This window comes from Coenobita brevimanus, chromosome 87 (assembly GCF_032717465.1).
Source record: "Coenobita brevimanus isolate Jiangsu-jjx chromosome 87, ASM3271746v2, whole genome shotgun sequence".
In the NCBI taxonomy this organism is placed as follows: domain Eukaryota; kingdom Metazoa; phylum Arthropoda; class Malacostraca; order Decapoda; family Coenobitidae; genus Coenobita; species Coenobita brevimanus.
The window spans coordinates 20,628,429-20,645,820 of NC_137040.1; the positions used below are offsets into that span (position 1 = coordinate 20,628,429).

Here is a 17,392-nt window from a genome sequence, read left to right on the forward strand (position 1 = left end):
GTGGATGAAGAGTTTGGGAGGAATCTGAGTGTGAAATGGAGGGAGAGTAAGAAATTGTTTTGGAAGGAGGTAAAGAAAGTAAGGCAGTGTGAAAGGGGAAGTAATAGGGGAGTGAAAGATAGGAATAATAGATTGTTGGTGGAGAAGAGAGAGAAATTGAGGAGATGGAAGGAGCACTTTGAGGATTTGTTGAATGTAGAGAGTGAAAGCAGTGTGAGTATAAGTGGTTGGGGAATGGCTGGGAGAAGAAGAGATGAGAGGAGGGAGGGAGAGATCAGTAGGGCGGAAGTAGTGGAAGCGATGAAGAAGATTAAGCTGGGAAAGGCCCCAGGAATTGATGGAGTGTGTGGTGAAATGCTTAGGTATGGGGGTGAGATTGTTGTGGAGTGGATATGGAAGTTGTGTAGATTGGCTTGGGAAGAGGGAAGTGTTTCAGAGGGCTGGAAATCAGGTATAATTGTTCTTTTATACAAAGGAAAAGGGGAGAGAGAAGTATGTGGTAACCATAGGGGTATTTGCCTTCTTAGTGTGACTGGTAAAATATATGGTAGAATACTCATTGATAGGGTTAGGCATATGACAGAGGAGCTAGTTGGAGAAAAACAAGGGGGATTTAGGAAGGGAAAAGGGTGTGTAGATCAGATATTTGTTCTAAGATGTTTAGTGGACAAGTATCTAGAGAAGGGAAGGAAAGTGTATGCTGCCTTCATGGACTTGGAGAAAGCTTATGACAGAATAGATAGGCAAGGTATGTGGAAGGTATTAAGAATATATGGAGTGGAGGGGAAATTGTTGAGTGCTGTGAAGAGTATGTACGAGGGAGCTAGGGCTACGGTGCGAGTGGATGGTGAGCTGAGTGAGTTCATTAATCTCAATGTGGGACTGAAACAGGGGTGTGTGATGTCTCCATGGCTGTTTAATATATATATGGATGGGGTTGTAAAGGAGGTGCAAGGTAGGGCAGTGGATGTGGGGCTGGCCCTAATGAATGAGGGTGAGATTTGGAAGCTTCCTGTGTTGCTGTTTGCTGATGATACAGTATTGTTGAGTGAAGATGAATGGGAGCTGCAAGGTTTGGTGAATGAATCTGGGACAGTGTGTAGGAAGAGGAAGCTGAAAGTTAATGTAAACAAAAGTAAAGTTATGGTGTTTGAGAGGAATGAATTCACAGAGTGTGCAGTGAGGTTGGATGGTGAGGATATGGAGATTGTGAGTGCATTCAAGTACTTGGGTAGTGTGATGAGTAAGGATGGAACTTTGGGGGATGAAGTACGTGAAAGGGTACAACAGGGAAGGAAGGTTGTTGGTACACTGAAAACAGTGATGAGAAATAGGGAGGTAAGTATGGAAGTTAAGAAGTCACTGCATGATGGTATTGTGATCTCTACCCTGACGTATGGAAGCGAGGCGTGGACCTTGCAAGAGGGGAACAAGTCAAGAGTGAGAGCAGTGGAAATGAGTTACTTGAGAGGAGCATGTGGAGTGACGTGGAGGGACAGGTTCACGAATGAAGAAGTGAAGGAACGTTGTGGGGTAGATGTGGATGTGGTTGAGAAGATTAGGAGAAATACACTGCGGTGGTTTGGACATGTGGAGAGAATGGAGAATGAAAGACTGACTAAGAGGGTGTATGTAGGTGAGGTGGAGGGAGGGAGAGGGAGGGGTAGACCAAGGATGAGGTGGAGGGATGGAGTTGAGAGGTATATGAGGGAGGGGGGGGTGAGTTGGGGGGAGGGTAGTCAAATGGTGGGTGACAGAGTGACTTGGAGGCGTTTTGTCTGCGGCCACCCTTTGCGGGATTAGGGCGTCGGGCTATAGAGAGATAGACAGATAGAAGTAGGTATGCTGTTTTATATAAATATCTCAATATTTTTTGGTAATTCCCAAAAATATATGCAAATGGTTTGCGCTTGCGCTTTGCGACATTGCGCAAGCTAAATATTTGTCAGATTGCGCATTTGCGCTTGCGCAAGGTAGTGAACCGTGGATTGCGCTTTGCGCTTGCGCAAGGTCCTTCTTCGTTTGAGCTGCCCACCACTGTATACATGGCGTCTGGCAATGGATGGATGGGATATATATATATATATATATATATATATATATATATATATATATATACGTGTACAGTGAAAGTTCGATTATCCAGGTTTGGAATATCCAGGTTTCGGTATATCTGGACCGTGACCGAATGGTTCAGTGGTACAGTAATACTTAAAATTATCCTTACGATAGCTCCAGTTTAAACAGCAAGTAACCAGATGCTGGCAAGTGAGCCATGGGAAAATGAGTGTAAATCTTACTCCCATCTACATCTGCTCACAACACGATCTCAAGGGTGGTGGGGTGGAGTTTGGTGAGGCAACTGATAACCTAACCTAACCTAACCAAGCTTACCTACCAAATAATTTAACCCAACCTAACCTAACCTGGGCTCCAGCTGGGGAATTGGGAAACAAAAAATACCTTTGAGTATGCTGAGTAAGTTTCTTCCATCCATCATCCAATCCTATGTTGCCCCATGAGATGCATAAGAGCCCGGGACTAGGCAAGTTGGTCCTGACATTTAAGATGACGGTGACTATAGTCGTTCTATTTTATGAAGGCAGTTTGGGTGGGGCAGCCTAAGACATCACACCACTAGCTCTGTTGCCACATCACCACTGCCAGACACGTGTAATCACGCCGGCTCACCTCTCTCTCCCTCTCCTATTTTAAGTTAGTAACTACTTATAAATGAAATTTAAATACTCTGTATAGATGTAATTAAAAAAAATCTATGGTATAGTATAAATCCGGTAAGACTCGTCAGTGTTGCTTTTGCGATGTTGTCAAGTGGAGTGACACGGGAGATAGCCTTGTGTGTGCGGCTCATACTCGGTCAGTCTCCCGCCATGGAAGCTTGCCCATCAAAATTCAAAACAAGAGAAAAAAATAAAAAAATAAAAACAGACGTAGTTAATATGAATATAAATATGAGAAAGAGAGAGAGAGAGAGAGAGAGAGAGAGAGAGAGAGAGGGGGGGGGAAAGAAGCACGTGTGTGGCGGCGATGTGGCAACAGAGCTAGCGGTGTGAGGTCTTAGGAGGCCTCACCCAAACTTCCTTCATAAAATAGAAAGCCTATAACCTCACTCATCCCTGAGTGGCATTACATGAGCAATACACCCCAACCACCCCTTGGATGTAAACCTGTACCAACTCAATCTGATTGGAGTGCCTTAATTACTCACTAAACCACCATGCGCCAAACTCATTAAACCACCAGGCGCCTTCCAGCTTCTTCCATTATGCCGGAAACAACTGTAGGTACGGCTTAAAAAATGTGATGATAATAAGGGAGGAAATCTTTCAGCAAGAGAAGGTAATTTACCACCCTCAAAATAGTCAGAAAAATACAGAAAACAAACTAGAGGAATATGAACTGAATTGATAAGGTCTTCAGGCTGTATGCTTAGATGAAAATTTATGGGTTTCACAATTTTAGGGGACGAAATGGAACAAAAATGTTTGCTAATCAGAGAAAAATTACTTTCATCCCAAATGTTCTCGTAAGTTAGCATTCAGTTCCCCATTCTTCGTTTGATATCGCTCTTCCCAACGGAGTTCACACCGACTGAGCTAAATTATTTCTGCTCCTTAAAGTGTACATTTACTGCTCATTCTTTTGTTCGTTCTTACGTGTATGTGTGAAAGAGAGAGTACTGATACAAACGGTATGCTTAGATGAAAATTTTGATACAAACAGTATGCTTAGACGAAAATTTATGGGTTTCACAATCTTAGGGGACGAAATGGAACAAAGACATTTGCTAATCAGAGAAAAATTACTCTTTCATGCCACATGTTCTTGTAAGTTAGCATTCAGTTCCCCATTCTTCATTCGATATCGCTCTTCCCACCAGATTTCAGATCGATTGAACATTGTTATTTCTGCTCCTTAAAGTCAAGTGTACATTTACTGCTCATTCTTTTGTTCGTTCTTACGTGTATGTGTGAAAGAGAGAGTATTGATACAAACAGTAATGTATTCCAGTAATCCCCTCCATAGCTGCCAGCCTTGAATGATGCTTTACTGTACCGGTGTCAGTGATGTTGAATTACGGTGAGCTATTAAAAAAAAAAAAAAAAAAAGGCGAACAATTATGGAAAAGAAACAAAGGTCACTGGTATGTTAACATGACCCTACTCTACCATCCAAAGCAGCAGCATTCACTTCATCCCAAATGTTTTTGCCGAAGTTTACATGCCAATGCAACATGGGCCCTAAGTTTATTAATTCTTTCATGAATCATAGCAAATCACAGGATGGGTTTAGGGGAGAAAAAAAAAAAAAAAAAAAAAAAAAAAAAAAAAGCTAGGTGCACCAGATGAGTCTTCTCGCATCTGTAAAAAAACAAAATTGATTTTGGAACAGAAAAAATGGTCCCAAGGCCGGCACACGGGAGCCGGCCATTGAGGGGATTAAACATACGATTTACTTTAAGCAGTAAAATCACCTTATCAAATCATTTATTCCTGATACTCTGTTATCTTTTTCTTATTTCTGGGTTGGTAAATTAACGTTTCTTGTTAAGTCTGTTTCCCCGTTGTTTTAAGCTGTTCTGCTGTGAAAACTCTCGTTTGATTCATTAACGTAATGGCGGAAGGGACTATTTTAATCTAAGTGTTTACCTAAACTTGGCATAATTTTGCTTGACTGTACCTAATAATTTGGCCTAACCTAACCTCCAGTTGGGAAATTGGGAAACGAAATTCACTTTTGAGTACACTGTGTTTTTTCCATTGCACTGGAAACAATTGTAGGTACGGGCTATGGAATGTGATGATAATAATAGGAAGGAATGTAGAAAGCAGCTACAACTGTAACAATATACACAGAGAAAGGCCAAATGCAGAGTAGAAGATCCAGTTTACTTTCAATGTTTCGCCCACCAGGGCTGCTTCAGGAAGAACACCAGTGAACAACACTCCACTTCTTAAATAGTGACTTAAATGGTGACTTAAACACAACAAGGAAACAATTATCTGGCTAACCTGGTTGTTTGATAGTTAACAGGTATGCCAATGGCTTCACTAACATAAAGAATCCATTGTTTTGGTTGATATTACTTACATTTGCAATAAAAGTGGACTCATAACATCTACATTTCATGGTGTTGTCTACATATTTAATAATTTTAGAATTTGTCCAGTCGGCATTAAGGCCTGTGTCAAACCTATGTTTCGCAATGGCATTATTCATATTAAAACACTTCATGTCATATTTGTGTTCCATTACTCGTTTCTCTAAACCTCAAAATGTTTCACCAACATAAACTTTCTTACATCCTGAACAGGTACATTGTAAACTCCTCCCTGCTGTACATCCTGTATACCAGACATGAGCATGATTATGATTATTAATCAAAAAATCATAATCCATGGCCGTGATAATGTATTCATAATCAAATCATAATCAATTTCTTGATAAGTTATATAATCATAATCTAATCTAATCAAAATTTACACAGTAGTTAAAATTATAATCCATCCATCCATCATCCAATCCTACATTGCCCCATGGGAAGCGTAGGAGCTCGGGGCTAGGCAGTAGATCCCTACATTTAAGATGAGAGTGACCAGCCTCACTCATCCCTGAGTGGCATTACATGAGCAATCAACCCCAACCATCCCTTGGATATAAACCTTCACCGGCTCAATCCGACTGGAGTGCAATAATTACCCACTAAACCACAAGGCGCCAAAATTTGGTTATATGGTTACCACCCAGAGTAAATAGTTTCCTGGTGTACAGGAAACCATTTTGCTTGTCACTCAGTGTACAGTCACCCACAGGCAGAAGGAAGAGGAAAGTATGAAGGAAAGAAAGACAGAAGAGGAGTGTAAATTATCTGTAGGCAGTAGGACAAGGAAAGATTAAAGGAAAAGAAGACATAAGAGGATGGAAGGAAAGAAGGATGGAGGAAACGAAAGGGCAGACACCTGACAGCAGCACTACATCCAGTGAGTGGATGGTGAGTGCCCCCACCTACCACAAAAATTTTTAATAAAATCATAATAAAAAATTTACAAGCAATAATCAATGATTAAAATATGATTATTGTGATTATTTCTTAATTTCCATGTAACAATGTTACTCTCTTACAGTTTCTCCTTGATACACCAGCCAGTGCTGCCATACACGTCACATACATGTTCCAGCATGCTTTGTAGGCATGGTACCACTCTACAAATTTATACATGTCAGCCTGTTATGAGGCTGGCAGCTGGCTAATTACCTCAGTACTCACTCCCACTCGCCACTCATGTCCCAGACACTTAACCGAGCAAACACTTCTGTTGACTGTTACCATAGGCTCACTGGTTATACCTGACCACTTTCATGGGTCATCTAAAGCAGATCCCAACAGTCAAGTGAAGTTAAAGTGTACGCACTATGACAAGCTAGTTACTGGCAATGTTTGTTGAACTTCAAACTTCCATACCCACACAAAATCATTACAAGCTTTAACCATGAAAATAAGATCCTCACAGTTGTTACAGACAGTGCCAGTAATATGCTGAAAGCTTTTGTGTCACTTCCTGGCAATGATGATCAAGATGCCACTCAAGATTCTGTCAGTGAGATTGAGGATCAAGAGGATGCCCTTGGTGTACCTGCAAATAACGAGAAAATCCTGGAGCTCTTGCCTGAGCATGTTTGCTATTTTCTTCACAACTTATAGAATAATGTGAAGGATGGCCTGGAGGAAACTGGACCTGTATCAGAGGTCACTGGAAAAGCCTCTCGTCACCAGAAAGATCGTAATCACTGTCCATCATAATCATTGATAAATCAGCCTGTTCACGTTCCACAGCAGAGTAACTTAGCCCTTTACCCCTTCCCACACGAGGTTTAGTAGGGGTAGAGGTCACAGGGTCCTTTGCATGGGGCTAAAAAGCGGCGGAATTGGACAGGCGCAAATCCGACATGGTTTCACCTTGAAAGACGACAGTAAACTAAATGCTGTGGCCTAGGGGCAGTTAAGGGTTGACAATGACAGCGTGGTGACAGCTGCTAATTTATACGCTATGAAATGTTTGGCAGGAAATCTAGACTATACCTAATAAATTAGGTAGTTCCATGTGAATGTAAATATCACTTAGGCTTCTCCCTTCCTTTGTTATATATATTTTTATTATGAGAACAGGTCATACGGCATATGTCAAGGGGAAATAATCAGGGAAAATTAGCGAACGAGTGCACGTGAGGTGTTGCCAGATGATAGTTAGCCCATTCCAGATGTATGGCAGTATTAATTACCTTTTCTCTTTCTTTTATATATTATTTTGTATAAGAATAGGGCAAAGGACACATTTCAATGGATAAAATGAGTGGAAAAATCCATCCAGGATTTGTGTAGCACAGCGCAGCTAGTCAGGCGGGAGGAGACGGTAATGGAGGGGAAGTAAGGAGGGGGGGAGTCAAGGACAGAAAAAAATGGCTAAATTGTCACCAGTGGATGGGAGTACAGGTGACATTAGCAGAACTGAGTATAGCTGGACACTGATAGTACTGATAGATGATACAAGCCACCACTTGAAAGCCCGGGCGAATTCAAAATAACACAGAATCACAAAAGTGATGCCCCACAGAATGATCCCTTGCTCCCGAGCATCACGAAAATGACGCCCCGCAGTTAAGGGGTTAATCCTAAGCAAATCACAATCACAAAAATATTCAGGGCAATCATCAAAATCAAATCATAATCATTTTAAATAATCATACCCATGTCTGCTGTCTACTCTTTTTCTTTTTCAGTAAATTGCTCACTGTTACAGAAACTGCTCTCATAACACTGATACCAACTTTATTTAGCAGTGGGGAAACACTACTAGCTACTAAGGTATTGGGTAACAGGATTCTCTTTTCACATTTCTCTCTTTTCTTGTATGGATATTTTCAGCCTTCTTCTTAGCCTTCATAATAAAGTAAGGAGGGAATTTTACTTCAGTGAAAGCATTAAAAATATTCTTATATTCTTCCTCTGGATATTCTCTCAAACATATTCTCAAGGCTCGAAGGTAAAATCCAATGACAATGCCTAGTTTAGTCCTATTGTCAGTAGCAGAATAAAAATGTACATAATGATTCTTAGAAGTATCATCTTAGAAGTTTAAAGTTTTTAGGAAAAAAACTCCTAAGATTGATTATGTACATTTTTATATGTCGGTGAAACATTTCTAGGTTTAGAGAAATGAGTGATGGAACACAAATATGACATGAAATGTTTTAATATGAATAATGCCATTGTGGAACACAGGCTTGACACAGGCCATAATGCCAACTGGACAAATTCTAAAATTATTAAATATGTAGACAACACCATGAAACATAGATGCTATGAGTCCAATTTTATTGCAAATGTAAGTAATAGCAACCAAAACAATGGATTCTTTATGTTAGAGAAGCCATTGGCATACCTTTTAACCATTGAACAGCCAGGTTAGCCAGATAATTGTTTTCTTGTTGTGTTTAAGTCACCATTTAAGTCGCTATTTAAGAAGTGGAGTGTTGTCCACTGGTGTTCTTCCTAAAGAAGCCCAGGTGGGCAAAACGTTGAAAATAAACTGGATCCTGTACTCTGCATTTGGCCTTTCTCTGTGTAATAATAGGAAGGATATTTTTCAGCAAGAAAAAGTAATTTATCAAACTGAAAATAGTCAGAAAAATACAGAAACAAGCTGGAGTAATATGAATTGAGTTGGAATGGTCTTTCTGCTGCCTGCGGTGTACATTTACCAGTAAATTAATCAAACAGTACATGTGTTTTGTTTCCACTGGATTAATTGTGATTTTGGACTACTCAGGCACTTCTTCACGCAATATAGGCTGGATAATTAGGCTATCTCTGTATATGAAACTAATGTCAGTGCATTATCTTGAGCTATTACATAAACTAATGTGTGTTTTCAGTGGGCAAATGCTTACAAAGGACTACTATACCATACACCTTTGTATTGCTACAGAAGTTGATTCAGTAGGTATGAGGGTGTTTTGGAATAACAATTTTAACTCACTGCGTCCCGTTGACGTGAATGAACATCCACACATTTTGTCACTGCCAATCCCACTGACATACATAAACGCGAATCAATTGCAAGGTCCCTAATTTGCACAATTTTCGATGTTTGCAAGTGATTTTTGGTACGTATACATGGGACACCTTCCTCTACAAGATGCCAGGCAGGGACAATGCCTTACCCAGCATGACCTCCCCCTCCCCCCGAACGCCACTGTCTCGGCAATTCACCTGTTACTAGTGACCTGGCCAGTAAAAACATGTCGTGCCACGGTATGAAATTCAGGGCCAGAGTGATTCCCCAATCGATGACAATGTGGAGGACAAACTTTACATAGCATTAGAGGAAGAAACAGTCAGAAATGACGATCAGGTAATGTTGCCAAAAAAGGTCAGGTATGTTGATGTGTTTCATGAGTGAAACAATGCTTATATTTCCTATATTACTGTGTGAAAACCAATATACTCTCGTACTACATATAAATTCGTACCAAATAAATAAATAAATAAATACCGTTTATGAGTGGTGTGGAATGGCTACCCTCCCATAGAACTCGTTTTCTTTAGAGCCAACCTGATAGAAAACACAGTAAGGTGAGGAGGTACTGCTACCTGTATCGAGTATTTTAAACCTCAGGTGAGCGATTTCTCTAAGATTTTTCGATGTTTCTCACCAAAAGTGGAGGTTTGAGCCAAAAAAAAATTTTTTCCAAAAATGGTCGGGATTGGGGGGGAGTCAGTGGTGGAAAAGTGGTCGGGATGGGGCGGGTTAAATCAACCCTTACACACCGGGGGGTTTCTGATGTTGCTGACTCCTCCCTACGAGGGATTTCCTGATTTTGGAAAAAATTCCCTTACTTCAAACCCTAATACCTGCCAAACTATAACAGCTTGAGAAAAAATTAAGGATACGTTAGAGTCATTGACTCTTCCTTTTTCAAATGAAAGTATCCCCACATCTCCAGGTGGTCCCGTTGATGAGTAAGGATAAGTTAAAGTTCAAAGGGTGGCAGAAAGACGTTTGTGGCTATACACGTAAACCAGTGTATTGTAGCACTAGAATTTTATTAATCATTTATATTATACATTAATGCCATAGGTTAAAGTACATTAATGTATAATATAAATGATTAATACAATTCTAGTGCTACAATACACTGCGATGTAGGATCATCGCTGTGAATAAAAGACAGGCTGTATAAAAAGCTTGGCTCCAATTACAAATTCTCAATAAAAATACAAAATTAATATAGGATGAAAAAACAGAAAATGAAAAGAAAATGGCTGATAAGAGAGAAAGACTGGTACTAAGGAGGGAATAATACAACTTAAAATTCCTAAAGGGGAAGGATGTGGAAATAAAAAAAAGAACATGAGGCAGCTCAGATATATAATACTGTACTGTAGTATACTTCTTTGAAAGCGGATGTGTCTAGTTGAGTTTGCCATCGACCCCTTCTTTAAATGCTAATGGTGGCTGTCTCTATATCAAAATGTGTCAGAAATTCCTATAAAGTAACCTCAGATACAATGGGTGTCAAGCAGAATAATAGCACTTTGATTTCTACATTACCTAGTGAATAATGCCTTGAGACTTTCCTTTCAGTATTATGTCCAATGCTATAAATTATTCAATACAGCCTACACACAATGAAGCTACAGAAGTTATACTACAGTACTGTATATCTGGCAAGAGAGAGAGAGGGAGATGGGGGTGGGGAGCAGTGACATGAGGGATGGGGAGAATCAGGTGTACCAACTGTTACCGCGTATGTGCCAGTGAGAGTTGCAAAGGGTGTCAGACCATGGGATGCCATTAATTATTTTAGTATATAACTGTGGCACAAAAGAAGAAAGCATACAATGAATGGATGAGAAATAGGGGCGTGGAAGAAGTTGAGAGGCAGAAGAGAGAGTTATATGTAGAAAGAAAGAGAGAGGTGAAAAGATTAGTAAGAGAGAGTAAGAAGAGAGTGATGAGGAATTTGGAAGGAATTTGAGTGTAAAGTGGAAGGACTGTAAGAAAATGTTCTGGAAAGAGGTGAAAAGAGTAAGACAGGGTGGAAGTGAAGTTAGCAGGGGAGTGAAAGATAAAAATGGTAGATTACTAGTGGAGAAGGGAGAAAAAGTGAGCAGATGGAGAGAACACTTTAAGGAATTGTTGAACATACAGGATGGAAGTAATGCGAGTATAAGTGGCTGGGGAATGGCTGGGAGAAGGAGGGAGGTGAGAAGACAGGAAGAAATCAGTAGGGCAGAAGTTTTGGAAGCAATGAAGAAAGTTAAATCGGGGAAAGCCCCAGGAATTGATGGAGTGTGTGGTGAAATGATGAAACATGGGGGAGAGATAGTAGTAGAATGGATGTGGAAGATGTGCAGATTGGCCTGGGAGGAAGGTAGAGTCCCGGAGGATTGGAAGTCAGGTATAATTATTCCCTTGTACAAAGGGAGGAAAAGTTTGAATGTAATGGAGATGAGGTGTTTGAGGAGTATGTGTGGAGTGACGCGTATGGATCGGGTGCGAAATGATGAAGTGCGAAGGAGAACTGGAGTTATTCTGGAGATGGCTGGTAGAGTTGAGCAGAGGGTGTTGTGATGGTTTGGGCATATGGAGAGAATGGATAATGAGCGACTGGTGAAAAAGATAACTAGATCTGATGTGAGAGGTGTAAGGCTGAGAGGAAGACCACGAATAGGATGGATGGACAGTGTGAAGAGAGCGCTGGATGCGAGAGGGATGTCTGTTGAGCAAGGAAGAGTGGCTGTGTGTGACAGAAATAAATGGAGAGAAATTGTGAATGAATAAGTGATGACGCAGCCCTGAGGGGATATTCTCCCGCATTTGGTCTGATCAGCTAGTCAGGTCAGGTGCGGGTAAGGGGATGGGTCTGTTATGATGTGGCAGGGGTAAACCAGTTCTGCTGTCGGGCCCTGCTGCGGATGTCACTGATTGCATTGCGCAGTTGACCCTTGTGCGGTGTGGTGCAGTGAGGATCTGTCCGTTCTCCCCTTTGGGGCTAAGATGTGAATGAATGTGTTTGAATGGATGAGTAAATGGAGAGTGTGTCGTCCTGTCTTGGCTACCTCCCTTTCCTTGGGGGAAGCAGCCTAGGTATATGGATGGATGGATGGACAAAGGAAAAGGGGAAAAAGAAGTGTGTGGTAATCATAGGGGCATTTTTGTCTTCTTAGTACAATAGGAAAAGTGTATGGTACGATACTCACTGACAGAGTTAGAGAAAGAGCAGAGAAATTAGTTGGAGAAGAACAGGGAGGCTTTAGGAAGGGAAGAGGTTGTGTAGATCAGATATTCATTCTTAGATCTTTAGTGGAAAAGTTTCTAGAGAAGGGAAAGAAGTTGTATGCGGCTTTCATGGATTTGGAGAAAGCATATGACAGGGTGGATAGACAAGGATTGTGGAAAGTATTAAGAATATATGGAGTAGATGGGAAGTTGTTGAATGCTGTGAAGAGTATGTACGATGGTGTGAAGGCTGCAGTGCGTGTGGATGGTGAACTAAGTGAATTTTTCTCTTTGAAGGTTGGGTTGAAACAGGGATGTGTCATGTCTCCAGTTGTTCAATCTGTACATGGATGGGGTAATAAAAGAGGTACAAGGTAGGGTAGTGGATGCTGGAGTGGCCCTGGTGAGAGAGGATAGTGTTTGGAAACTCCCTGTACTGTTGTTTGCAGATGATACTGTGTTGTTGAGTGAAGACGAAGGGGAGCTGCAGCTTGGTGGATGAGTTTGGGAGAGTGTGTAAGAAACGGAATCTAAAGGTGAATGTAGGGAAGAGTAAAGTGATGGTCTTTGAGAGAGGTGAAGTCAGTGAATGTACAGCGAGGTTGGATGGTGAGGAATTGGAAAATGTGAGTACGTTTAAGTACTTGGGTAGTGTGATGAGTAAGGATGGAGGTTTGGAGGGTGAAGTGCGTGAAAGGGTACAGCAGGGAAGAAAGGTTGCTGGTTCCTTGAAAGCAGTGATAAGAAACAGGGAAGTGAGCATGGAAGTGAAAAAGTTACTACATGACAGTATTGTGATACCAACTCTAACATAAGGAAGTGAAGCTTGGACGTTGTTGGAAGGACACAAGTTGAGAGTGAGAGCAGTGGAAATGAGTTATTTAAGAGGAGCCTGTGGAGTCACATGGAGAGACAGGCTGACGAATGAGGATATAAAGGAGCGTTGTGGTGTGGATGTGGATGTGATAGGAAGTGTTATGAGGAACACACTGAGGTGGTTTGGCCATGTGGAGAGGATGGAGGGTGAAAGACTGACAAAGAGAGTGTATGTGAGTGAGGTGGAGGGGGGAAGAGGGAGGGGGAGGCCGAGGATGAGATGGAGGGATGGGGTGGAGAGGTATATGAGACAGGGGGGTATGAGTTGGGAGCAGGGCAGTGAGATGGCGGGGGACAGGGCGACTTGGAGGCAATTTGTTTGTGGCCACCCCAAACGGGATTGAGGCGTCTGGCAATAGATGGATAGACAGATAAAGATATAACAATGACAAGTTTAACCATGCATCTTGCTACTACATGCTGAAATTAAATGAAGTACAGATAAGTGCATCTACACCCATACCCTGATATACGGCAGTGTTGTGTACCAGTGGAAGAGTTCGGTCAGCAAGTATTTCGGATATCGAAGCAATTTTCCCCATAAGATAATGAAGAAAAGCCAGAGATGCATTCCAGACCCAAATCCAAACTCTCATATACCTAACTCAATCACGAGAGACTGACACAGAAACCCCATAAGTAATGTTATTATCCTCATAAACAATACTATTGCTAAAAAATGGCACATCAAACATCACATGCAGGTGGGTAGGGTGGTGGGGCTTGAAGTTCAACACCACTTCAGGGCAACTAAACTGCCAGGCAGGCTGCTAGTCGTATGCCAAGCGGGGGTGGGGGAGGGCAGAGGGATGGGGAGACAAGCAGGGGGAGGGGAGGGAGACAATTGGGGGTGCAGGAGGGTGGGGCCACAATAAAGGAGGCAAGAAAGCCAAACAGCCCTGCTACCCCCCCCCCTCAGTCTCACTCACTCACTCACTCACCGACCACTCTCATTCACTCACTCACCACTCTCATTCATTCACTCACTTTCTCACTCATTCACTCACTCAATCTCTCACTCACTCATTCACCACTCTCACTCACTCACCACTATCACTCACTCACTCACCCACCACTCTCACTCACTCACTCACTCACCACTATCTTGCACAAACACACACACACACACACACACACACACACACACGGGAGAAAAGCAGGGGTGGGAGAGAGTGGAGAGATGAAGAGGGAGACAACCAGAAGAGGGGAATGGAAAGGAGACATGTCTGGCAGTGATGAGTGTGGTGGAGGATGGAGGTAGGACAGGGGGGTGAGGAGGGATGGGGGGAGAGAAGAGAGGGGATGGAAGGAGGACCAGGAGAGCCTCGTCTCAAAAACCTAGGGAGAGGCGAGGTGTCGAACTGGAAAGGCAGGGTGTCAGACCAGTGCGGCGATGGGCATTCAAATTGTTCGGATTGTGAGAATGTTTCCCTATTTCATGTGTTCCATTTAGCAAAGCATTGGTTATCGATGCGCCAGATAACGGGGTATGGGTGTGTCTAACTAGGTATCTATCTGTTATTCAATCCTTTATTACTGGATTTGGAGCAGAGGGGCCCAGGGCTAGGCTACTTATTAAGTGTGACTGGTCACTCACCCCTGTATGGCATTATGTGAGCAATTAACCCCAACAATCTCTTGGCTATACACCCTTACAGGCCCCCTATGTTCCAAAGAGGATAATATGGGTTTGGTGACTGCCATTACCAATACAATATAACTGCTTGAATTAAGGCACCCTAGCCTCATGTCCCTATGCTCTATCTATCTATCTATATATTGCCTGACGCTTTAATCCCACAAGGGGTAGCCACAAACAAATTGCCTCCACGTCGCCCTGGCCCCCGCCATTTCATTGCCTGCTCCCAGCTCACACCCCCCTCTCTCATATACCTTTCCATTCCATCCCTCCGTCTCATCCTTGGCCTCCCCCTCCCTCTCCCCCTCTTCACCTCACTCACATACACTCTCCTCGTCAGTCTCTCACTCTCCTTCCTCTCCACACGTCCAAACCACCTCAGTAAGTTTCTCCTAATGCTTCCTATCACATCCACATTCACATCCACACCACAAAGCTCCTTCACTTCCTCATTTGTCAGTCTGTCTCTCCATGTGACTCCATATGCTCCTCTCCAATAACTCATTTCCTTTGCACTCCCTCCTGGCTTATGTCCCTCCAACAAGGTCGAAGCTTCACTTCCATATGTTACAGTTGGTATCACAATACAGTAGACCCTTGTTATCTGTGGGGGTTAGGTTCCAGAGACCCCCGCAGAAGGCAAATTTCACAGATACTCAAGTCATCATCACAAAATGGCATATTATTTCCAAATAAGCTAAGCACATCCCTGAAAAAATAAAAACATACTTTAAAATATTACAAATACATATTAACACTCACCAAAAGACTGTGTGTTCTCTTCATAATCTTCATACAATGATGAAGATTGCTGTATGACGATGATGGTTGCTGTACAGATGACGATGATTGCTGTATGATTAATTTTTAGTAACCTTGCGACAGACTTCAACCAACATATCTAAAATCTCTATTTTCTCTGCCAATGATAACACCTTACGCTCTCTCTCTGGCTTAGAAGCATTGCTTTTATCCTTTACTTGTTTCTTGGGAGCCATTTTTCACTTACACAATAAAGTACAGTAGAGTTGTAAACACGAGAAGGGCGACGACGACGTAAGTAGTGAACTGACTGGTGCTTATAATAAGACTGGCAGAGTGGCGGGAATGCCCATGGATGCGGGTATGCTAACTGCAGCGACAAAAGAAGTGTGCGTTGAGTGCCGATTTCAGATTAAGTTACAGCGTATAGTACAGTACTAAAATAAGTTTGATCCGTGGAAACTTAAATCCGCGGAAGCAAAATCCACAGATAACAAGTATACTGTACTGTCATGTAGTAGCTTTTTCACTTCCATGCTCACTTCCCTGTTTCTTATCACTGCTTTCAAGGAACCAGCAACCTTTCTTCCCTGCTGCGCCCTTTCAAGCACTTCACCCTCTAAACTTCCATCCTTACTCATCAAACTACCCAAGTACTTAAGTGCAATCACATTTTCCATTTCCTCCTATGCTCTGATGGAGGTACAGTAATAATATTGTCAGTTACTGTTAACACTGTAATACCACTGTCTGGACTATAGCAGCCTAGCCACTGGCCCCTAATCATCAAACTGCAAGGATTAAGAGTGGTGGAAGGGCATTATGCAACAGCTTTCAGCAAACATGACATTGCAAATAAATTGCCAGCATACCTGAAAAACACAGTTGACTCCAAATGAGGTTAGATGTTACCATTAATATAACAACAAGACTGCTTAAATTACAGTAGCATAGCCTCAGGCCCTTATTCACCAAACTGCAAGAAGTATAAGTGACAGAATAGAATTATGAGAAAGCTCTCAGCAAGCTCAAAGTTGCAACTAAATTTTACGTGTATCTAATAAACACAACTGAGGAAAAGGAGGGAGGAGGGAGGATGGGAATAGACAATATGTCAGCCTAGTCTTGGGGTCCTACTTACCAAACTGTGAGGAGTAGGAGTGGTGGAAGAGCATTATGAGGAAGCTCTCAGCAAACTCAAAGCTGCAACTGAATTGCGAGTGTATCTGATAAACACAGTCGAGAAAGAGAAGGAATGATGGGGCATTAAGACGAGAGGAGCGATGTGTAGAGGGGGTGTAGCAAGACCGGGCATGGCGACTAGCAAAGGGATGGCCAGCCTGGATCCACTCTCGCTCTATTAATGCCTCAAACCTGAAAAACATCATTATTACTATTGTTATTATCACCATCATTATCATAAAGGGGATGCAGTATGACCGACTGTGATGACCTGCCTACAAGTGACCAAGCTGGACTCACTCTTGTCCTAACTGGCACTAAATCTGAAACACAGAGTCATCATAATTATTATTATCATTATCATCATCATCATCACCATCATCCACTCTGGTTCTATCAGTAGCTTCAAACCTGACACAAGAATACTAAATCACCACAACCATCACCTCTTTGTCCCATCCAAGGATAAGCTTAGGTAGCATCAAGAAAGTAAGATCTATCTATCTATCTATTGCCAGACGCCTCAATCCCGTTTGGGGTGGCCACAAACAAATCGCCTCCAAGTTGCCCTGTCCCCCGCCATTTCACTGCCCTGTTCCCAACTCACACCCCCCTCTCTCATATACCT

The 17,392-nt window shown here is 42.2% G+C and overlaps 1 protein-coding gene across 1 annotated transcript in view; it reads right to left on the reverse strand.

Moving 5' to 3' along the window:
• LOC145411011 (myotubularin-related protein 9) overlaps window positions 1–17,392 on the reverse strand; it is a 408,122-nt gene that overhangs the window by 136,469 nt on the left and 254,261 nt on the right. The window contains exon 9 of the mRNA XM_080281074.1: window positions 16,724–16,956. Within this exon, the coding sequence (XP_080137200.1) occupies window positions 16,724–16,956 (233 nt within the window). The remainder of the gene's footprint in view (window positions 1–16,723; window positions 16,957–17,392) is intronic.